Source organism: Trypanosoma cruzi, genomic scaffold, assembly GCF_000209065.1.
Source record: "Trypanosoma cruzi strain CL Brener 1047053516535 genomic scaffold, whole genome shotgun sequence".
In the NCBI taxonomy this organism is placed as follows: domain Eukaryota; phylum Euglenozoa; class Kinetoplastea; order Trypanosomatida; family Trypanosomatidae; genus Trypanosoma; species Trypanosoma cruzi.
This window is the reverse complement of record NW_001849433.1, coordinates 113,232-121,755: the sequence shown is the minus strand read 5'-3', so window position 1 is coordinate 121,755 and position 8,524 is coordinate 113,232. Positions and strand designations below refer to the sequence as shown.

The following is an 8,524-nucleotide window of genomic DNA, read 5'->3' as shown; positions in this document are numbered from 1 at the left end:
CGTGCACGGGGAGCCTTTTGAACCGGTTGAGGACGTGGTGTTGATGACCCCCATGAAGAGTGAGGTTGTTGCTGTGCTAAGGAAGTTGTACCGCCAACTGATGGGGAACAAAGTGCCCGTGACGATTAGTGACGGTTTAACGTACCATCTCTTTGGTGAGAACCGGCCGTGGATCCTCACAGCAACAGCTTTACCGTCCATTTCCGAAACGGCACTCATTTCATCTTGCCCCTTTACCCTTGCAGTTAGCGCGCCGCCGGGTATTTCTCAGGAGATTATTCAGGCAATTGAAACAGCACGGGAAAAACGACGCGGCGCAGCGGCGGAACGGCGCAGGAAGGAAGAAGAGGAGGAGCGTGCCCGCGAGTTGTTGCGGGAGAGGGAACGCGAGGAGGAACATCGTCGTGTTGTGGAGGAACGCAAAAAGGCGAGGGCAGCTGCGGAGCAAAAGCAGGAATCGGAACGGCTGGAGCGAGAACAAGCCGCTCGCGATCAACGGGAGGAGTCGGCAAGAATCGTTGCGGAAAGATCAGCATGGTATCGGTGATCGTGACGGAAGGGGGGTTCTCTGCTTAGTGGAACCAGGCATTTTAGATGCCACTACACCTTTCCTTTTTGCTCTGAATTCGGCTTATTGACTGCTTTTGGTTTTTGCTACGAAAATATTGCTTTTTTTTTTTGTTGCCGTCTTCTTTTTCTTCCCCATGTGTATATATTTATGCTTTTGTGCGTTTGGCGTGTACTGCACTCCGCTTTTCTCTTTCTTTGACTCTCAGTTTGCTTGTTTTTTTTTCTTCTAGTAATGATGTTGGAATCGTCGTCGTTGGTGGAGCGGGAGAACGAGAATGCCACGCAGGCCAGCGTCGAAATGCTGCGGCAGGAGCTCATTAGGAAGCAGGCTGAAATTGACTCGCTCCGCCTCTTCCGGAAAGAGAACAATTACCTGCGGGAAAAGGTTCTTGCGCTCTCCGACCGGGTTGATCTGCTGACGGTAAAATGGACGGAGCCTGCCACGAGTGGTGAAATCGCACTCCGGGCACAGCTGCTAGCGTACCAGCGACACAGCCGTGTGCATCAGGAAGAATTGGATCGCAAGGAAGAGACAATTGTTGAGCTGCAGGGGAAAGTGGAGCAGCAGGAGGATGAACTTCTTATTTTCAAGCGACGCTGCGAGATTCTTTTTGGGCGCCTTTGCACGGCTGGTGCAGTCTCACCTGTCAAGAACAGGGAGGAGTCAACAGGTGTTGGAACGCCAGGAACGGTTTTCACGGACGAAGACGACCCGACAAGTTTTTGGTCACTCATCCGCAAGCTTCGCGGGGTGGAGATGGAGCTAGACACGCTGCGCGAGAGGTTTGTTTCTCTCCAAGAGGACTACGAACGACGGGGGGTTCTTGTAGCCGCCATGCGGCGTGAAAACGCGGCACTTCGTGCTTCGGTCTCTCAGCTTATACAGCAGGTACGGCAGTCGGCTGCGTTGCAGTTGGGGGGCGGCATGGAGAATGGTGCAACCAAGCCCCAAATGGAGGCAGGGGAGCAACGGAATGACAATGCCGTGGATGCCCATCCAAAGCTGTTTGCACTCCTCACACAGAAGGAGGAGAAGCTGAACACAAATAAACACGGTGATTCGCAGGGCGAGTAAGCAGCGAGTTTTGTGTTTTTGCCTTTTTATGCCTCTGCGTTAGAAGCTTCACGTGCAAGTAATGATATCGTTTTTACTTTTTTACCTTTTTTTTTGTGAGCAATGTGTCCGTTTCCTTTTTTTTCTTGTCGTATTTTTTCTGGCGGTTGATTTTCTTCTTGGGCGGTTTTTGTCAGCCGCTGAGTGTCTTTTTTCGTTCTCCCTTGCCATGCCATTCCTGGCAATGCGAGGCGTGGGATCCAAATCGCTTTTTTTTTTCTTTTTTCTTTTTTTGTGTGTGTGGCGAGGAAAAGGAGGAGAAAGAAGAAGAGAGGCGTGAGAAGCCCCTTCCAAGAAAAAAAAAAAGAAAAATGTCGAACGATCCGTCCATGAACACGGCGCTGCTGAACTTCTGCACGTCGCTCAGCAACGGATCGGGGACTGGCGATCGCGAACAACTCCCGCGTCGTAATCCGGAGGAGCTGCAGTGGCTGAAGGAGGCACTGGCGTCTGTTGAGGCACCGGAGCGGCAGATCAAACGTCTTTTGGAGACGGTCGCACGCGATGGCGTCACGGAAGACGATTGTGCCGCGGCCTTGGAGGAGCTGAGCGACTTAGTGGAAGACATCAATTGGGCTGTTGAGTTCTCGCTCATGAATGGCCACCGCATAATGCTGGATTTGCTGCGCAGAGGAAAACTGACGGCGGAAAGCGAGCCGGTTCGTCAGGGCGCAGCGATGGTCATTGCTCACGCCGCGCAGCTGAACGAAAGAGTGCAAAAGTGTTTTGAGGAAGCACAGTGGGAGGAGGTGTTGATTCCATTGCTGAGGGAGGAAAAGGCTCCCGCCGTGTTCGCCGCTCTCCTGCACAGCTGCAGTTGTCTTTGCCGTGAATATTCTCCGAATGCCCTTCTATTCAAGAAAGCAGGGGGAATAGAAGTTATCACCAGAGTGTTAAGGAGCGAGTCTCTGGATGGATGTGACAAGAAGATTATTAAGCGCGTCTTGTTTCTCGTGGGATATCTCACGGAGGTGCTTGATATTGCCACAGAAGATATGATTCGTTCCGTCTCTGTACATGCCGCGAGTTCAGATGAAGAAATACAAATGAATGTGGCGCAAACTCTTTTTTTGGTTGCCGAAAAATCCTGCGCCATAGTGAGGCGTGTCTTGAAGGAAGTGGCGCCTGGGTCTCTTGTGCGCTGGAGGAACGCCTTGCTTGGCGAGGAAGATGACCCTAGGCGGCGTCTAGTAAATAAGTTGGACAGAGAGGGCCACGACGGGTAGTGAAAGAATGAGAAAGAGAAGGAGAGGGAGAAAGAGCGCATGGCATGTTTTTTTTTTTTTTGATTATTCCACTTTTTTATGATTTCCAATTATAAACTTATTAGTATATTATTCCTGAAGAGTCGTGTTAGTGATGTTCCCCGCGTTTTGGGTGCTAGGAGTGGGGTGGCCGGCTTCTCTGCTTTGTTTTTGCCTCTTTTTTTTTTTTTTTTTCCGAGCCAATTCTTCTTTTAGCGTCTGTGGGCCCGCACACACGCACAATTGATTGGCTCAGCCAACACAAACATTAGGGCTAACCCGCGGATGAAGCCTGTCGCAGCAGGCACACTTCCTGCAGACCTCATTGATGCCATCCGTGGCGGTGCCGTGACACTCAATCGAATAAACGATGAAATAGTTGTCTTCCGCGACGCGAGAGGGGGAGTTGAGTGGCACTGCACCCGTCATGCAGGACGCTTGTGCTCGTACAGACACCAAAAGACTGGTGCTAATGGGAAAGCAGAAATATCTCGTTTTGATGCTGTGAAAAGGATGACGGTGCAGCCGGAGGAGAAGAGCCCACCAAACACAAGCGTAACGGAGGAAACTAATCCACCGCCTCTTACTGAAGCCTCCAGAAGAACCGCCACGCTCTCTGAAGTCATGCAGCAGCATCGCTCCATGGCGATGAAAGTGGCACACCTCTTGGCACCGGCACCCAGAGATCAAAAAGAGCTTCGCCGCTCTTTTGCGACTGAGGACGGTGACGCGCTGAATGCTGTGCTGAGCACTCTTACGGTGTTGAATCACCGTGGGCAGCGGGAGCTCTTGGACGTTGGTTATGAAATCATAGACATTGAACACTACAACTCCAAGGCGGTGAAACAGCAGGTGGCGAATCTGGCACTTCCAAAGGTTGCACACAATAAAGCCGTTTTGGATCGCTTTGCTATATATGCAGATCGGGACGTGATGTTGGCGGTCTGCTCAAAGGGCATCATGGCCGGACTGGGAAGCTTCAAAAGAAAGCGAGAAGAGGAAGATGATTCAGAGGATGCGGAGGGCGATGAGGGCACTCTGGGACGAAAAGCGGAGGAAACAGCGCAGGGGGCAGCACTGACACTTTTCACCCACATGGATCAGTGCGGCATTCGATGGTGTGATGGTGACCTCACCGAACGGCGGTGGGTCTTGTCGTCAGCGGCAAAGGAGGCGCTGGCGCAGCGAAAGTGCGCACACACCGCGGTGGGTTCTGGTGCGTCGCAGAGGCTAAAGCCCATGCCAATTATCAACGCATCGCAACTTGCTGCGGCACACGGTAATTATGTCGTTCTTCACAAGGAATACCATAGTTTGTACGGTCTGTTGAAGCGTGTGGAGGAGATAACCGAAGCAGCAAGAGGATGGTGTCAATCCAATGCCACTCGTATATCGGAAGAATTGCGTCAGGAGATGCAGCGCTGGTTCGCCGCGCAGGAAGGTCCCTGGAGGACCCTCATTGCCTTGTTTGACGTTCTTCACAAGGCGCTCTACGAACTGAAACGGGAAATTGAGGACTACGTGAACCTCCGCGAATGGGGTGTGTTGACGTGATTGAGGCTCTGGTGTTCCATTCTTGGCTTCATTTGGGGGGAAGGAATAAAGGGAGAGGAGAGGAGAAGAAATATTTGGTCAGCGTGGAAAGGGGTGGGTCTCCATGCGCACCTTTCCCCCCTATTTTGTGCGACCATTGCAACGGCTGTGGGTCTTGCGGGTGTTCATGCGGCTGTTATTTTTATTGTTGTTGTTTTTGTTGTGTGTGTGTCTTACCAACTGTTGTGGGCTTTTTTTCTCTTGAGTTTGCCGGGCGCACGCAGAGAGAAGGATGACTTCCCCACAAGATGTCCATCCGTTGGCGCCGCCGCCGTACCCGCTTGGGGCCGAGCTGGATCCCAACTTTATTCCTCAACACGATGGCAACCTTCATTGGCCGCTGCTGTCGCCTTGTGAAAATGACGACATGCACGAAGACCACATTAGCTTCCTACGCACCGTTAATGCGTTCCGCTCCTACAGAAAGCAGGCGATGGGTGTTCGAGATATGCGTTTAAATAACTTTATGAAGTTTCATCAACAGCATAAGCAAACCCTATGCATTGACTTGGAACGTATGTTCAGCAAGTACCTTGAGTGCATTGAGACTAACAGTTGCTTTTTTGAATCTATTTGTAACGTCTCCTCGGAACTCTTTGATACCTACTGGCCTAAGGGAACCACTGTTCGGCCTGAGGATGTCCCGGAGCCCACCCCGCTAGATATTGACAAGGTGTTTACAACACTCCGTCAGTTTGTGCGGGATTGGTCCGCAGAGGGCGCCCCTGAAAGGAACTCTGTTTATATGCCCGTTCTTACCACACTGGAGAATTCCTACCCCGACCGCGCGGCACGAGCGGACGTGAAAATTCTTGTTCCCGGTGCTGGTTTATGCCGTCTTTCTGTCGAGCTGGCTTTGCGTGGTTTTGCTGCACAGGCAAATGAGTTCAGTTACCACATGCTTATTGCGGGGCACTACATTCAAAATCACGTTGTGTCCTCCTGTCAGCACACCATCTACCCCTACGTTGACAACACTAGTAATCTTGTGAACCGAGAGGATCAGTTTGTGGATGTGCGCATTCCCGATTTGTGTGCCTTTGAGGCTATTGACGGCCTTAATGGGGAGGAGCAGCATTTCTTTGGTGAACTCTCAATGGTGGCGGGTGATTTCACGGAGGTTTACACCAAGGAGCACCAACGCAAGAGTTGGAATGCTGTGGCGACCTGCTTTTTTATTGACACGGCTCACAACATTGTGGAGTACATAGAAATCATTTACAACCTTCTTGTACCAGGAGGGTACTGGGTGAATGTTGGACCACTTCTGTACCACTTTGCGGATTCCTCAGATGACATGTCAATTGAGCTTTCATTAGGGGAGGTGCTCACAGTGGCGCAGCGCATCGGATTTGTTCTTCTTCGCCAACCGGAGTTTATTGACACAACATACACAAACAATAATCGAAGCATGAAGCAACTGGTTTATAGATGTGCCTTTTTTCTACTTCAGCGGCCGCTTACAGAAGAACAGGAACGAGAACAGCAGGACGGAAAACTCACGGTGGAAAAGATCTAAAAAAAAAAAAAAAAGGGGGGGGGGGGGAACCAAATAAATAAACGACTTATAAAAATAAGACAGCAACGATGTACGTACACAAAGTCATGGTGACAGAAAAACAACACACATATTCGGTAGCGGAATGTGAAGGAAGGGGTGGGTAGGTGGGGGAGGAAGTATGAGGTGGAAAAATAAGAGGAGGGGTAATACAAAAACAAAAAGAGAATGAGTCTTTTGTGCGCCGCGGGGTAGCTGGAAATGGAAGAGAATTTTGTTGTGAAATTACTCTTTTTTGTTTGTTGTCCCTCTCCTCTCTTTTGAAATGTGCGTGCCCGACGCATTGCTGCCATCAGGAGTAATTCTGGGCGGTTGTCCACATAAATAATCGCTGTTCTCCTCGTGTGTTGGGACGCTTCTCTTGCCGTGGGTACTTAACGGTGGCCGACGGGTGGCTCGAGGAAGGAAGGCCCGGGATGGGGGAAGAAGAGGGAAGGTGGGAAGAGAATAATACAAAAAAAAAAAAAGATGGTGGTGGTGGTGGATGGAGGAGGGGGGAATGAAGTCGCTGGAATTAGTGGACACTTCATATTAAAACCAGATCTTCCTCATATTCCGTTTTGTCCTTTTTTTTCTTTTCTTTCAGGGGTCTTGGTGTCTCCTTCTTTCTCTCTCAGGTGTTGTCAGACTTTTTTTGTTTGTATATATATATATATATATATATATATATATATGTCCCTTTTGTTCTTTTTCTTTTCTTGGCCTTTCAGGCGGCAAAGCCGACGGAGACGACGAGAACGTAGACCATGCCATAGCCCTGTGTGTGTGTCCATGTTGCTTTTTTCCCCGGACCGCTGGTTGGGTGCTGTTTCTTTCTTTCCCTGCATTAAATGACTCTGGTTTAACTTTTTTTGTAAGATATTTTTTTTCCTTTTTTCTTTCTATTTGGGCGTGTGGCAGCTCTCTTTCTAGACATGCTGAAAGCAGCCTGCCACGAGAAGGATTTCATGGCGCAACCCAAGCAAGGAGGTGAGGAGGTGGTCGCGGCACCCACTGGCGTGGAAAATCCTCACAATTCATCTACACAACGTGTCGTTCGTCTTAGTGACATTGCTTCCACCGTCAGCCCGCTGTACCGTTACTTCTCCTTCCCTGTTTGTCACAGTAACTATGACAAGGAGCCTTACCTCCCCCCTTGTGTTCGTTGCCCGAACTGCAAGTGTTGCCAGCTCCATATGCAGTTTTGCAGTGGCGCCTACGGCATGCGCCACGTTCTGGCGTGGGTTGTACGCAGGCAACCGCCAAAAATGGGGGAGGGCCGAACCATCAGGTTGCGTGGCGATACGGGAAAAGGTGAGGAAAAGCTCTTTTTCAGATTGCCTGTGTGTCGTTTTGAGGTGGGTCCTGTGGTTATCACACGCCACCTCATTTATTGTTCCCGCGAGCAAACAATCGAAACGGCGGATCGGGGGGGGCGTACCGGCACCTTTGCTGGGATGGCATGTCCTCGGCCACTGAACTTTCTTGACGTTTTTTTCAGTGTGTTCTTGAGCACTACTCACAGAGGAAGAGAGATGAAGAACTATCGGGTTCTGCAACGCACCGCAATGCGGGCGATTGCCGCACAAGCAAGGGCACTCTGGGAAAAACTCACCTTCTCGCCAGCGAGAGAATGTAAGTTGAGATCAGATGAATCAAAGGCAAAGGCTGGGGATTCTTCTGGCCCTCGGCGAGTCCCAATTGATTGGAGAAGCCCTCCGTTCTTTGTCTCGCTCCTTCCATGTGCCCCTGTGGGTAATAGTGGTCTCACATTTGTCTTGTGGCTTGGCGAACCTGCACGTCATATCATTACTTCGTACATCATTGAGGATGGGGAATTCTGGCGTTCCAAGCACACGTGCATCTATGGAGGAAAGGACAATCTCGAGCGTGCTGACAATTCAGACCCCGCTTCAGGCCTCAAGTGGGAGGGTGAAGTGAGGTGTCGACGCTGTTACGGCCCTGGGAGCTGCTGGGGACTCATATTCAGGCGGCACCGAGAGGAGCGGGATGCGATGCTTACCATCCTGCGAGTGCGTCGCGGATGCACAAGACGGAGGATAACGCGCCGTGCCATTCAGCGCCGCTATGGCGGTGACTGGGGCCCCGGCACGAACGACGTGGTATGGGTCAATAAGCATAAAACACGTGCTCAGTTTATGGCGCTCCTGGTCGCATACATGATGCGCACAACGCTCTGCGGGCCATACAGGCAGCGTCACATCGATCCCCCTCCTTCTTCTTCATGCGAAGCACCTACAGAGGCAAATTTTGGCACCATTTGACATCTTTTTTTTTTTTACTTTTGTTGCTTCCCCTTTACGGCTTATTTATTTCTAACACCTGGAGCTAGTCAATTGCATGTCTGCTCGATCCATCTGTTTCCACTTTTTATCTTGAGGTCTTACTCAGATACGCTCAAGATTCTCATTGCCCCGTGCTTCTTCACTTTCATGTGCCACTAAA

At 50.6% G+C, this 8,524-nt stretch overlaps 6 protein-coding genes across 6 annotated transcripts, besides 4 other annotated features; all 6 read left to right on the top strand.

The window, feature by feature from the left end:
- Tc00.1047053506435.470 (hypothetical protein, conserved) lies at positions 1-547 on the top strand (the record flags this gene model as incomplete). Its single annotated transcript, XM_815939.1, has 1 exon — positions 1-547. A coding segment is annotated over one exon (547 nt), but the record flags the coding sequence as incomplete, so codon positions are not given.
- Positions 1-8,524: part of a sequence feature (heterozygous, non-Esmeraldo-like haplotype) that runs on past the window's edge.
- On the top strand, positions 803-1,645 carry Tc00.1047053506435.460 (uncharacterized protein; the record flags this gene model as incomplete). Its single annotated transcript, XM_815938.1, has 1 exon — positions 803-1,645. The coding sequence occupies one exon, from the start codon at positions 803-805 to the stop codon at positions 1,643-1,645; it is 843 nt and encodes a 280-aa protein (XP_821031.1).
- Positions 1,894-1,918: a microsatellite.
- On the top strand, positions 1,996-2,910 carry Tc00.1047053506435.450 (hypothetical protein, conserved; the record flags this gene model as incomplete). Its single annotated transcript, XM_815937.1, has 1 exon — positions 1,996-2,910. The coding sequence occupies one exon, from the start codon at positions 1,996-1,998 to the stop codon at positions 2,908-2,910; it is 915 nt and encodes a 304-aa protein (XP_821030.1).
- Positions 2,915-2,946: a microsatellite.
- On the top strand, positions 3,214-4,482 carry Tc00.1047053506435.440 (hypothetical protein, conserved; the record flags this gene model as incomplete). Its single annotated transcript, XM_815936.1, has 1 exon — positions 3,214-4,482. One exon carries the CDS (start codon positions 3,214-3,216, stop codon positions 4,480-4,482), a length of 1,269 nt encoding a protein of 422 aa, XP_821029.1.
- Positions 4,754-6,040, top strand: Tc00.1047053506435.430 (hypothetical protein, conserved; the record flags this gene model as incomplete). Its single annotated transcript, XM_815935.1, has 1 exon — positions 4,754-6,040. One exon carries the CDS (start codon positions 4,754-4,756, stop codon positions 6,038-6,040), a length of 1,287 nt encoding a protein of 428 aa, XP_821028.1.
- Positions 6,721-6,753: a microsatellite.
- On the top strand, positions 6,994-8,343 carry Tc00.1047053506435.424 (hypothetical protein, conserved; the record flags this gene model as incomplete). Its single annotated transcript, XM_815941.1, has 1 exon — positions 6,994-8,343. One exon carries the CDS (start codon positions 6,994-6,996, stop codon positions 8,341-8,343), a length of 1,350 nt encoding a protein of 449 aa, XP_821034.1.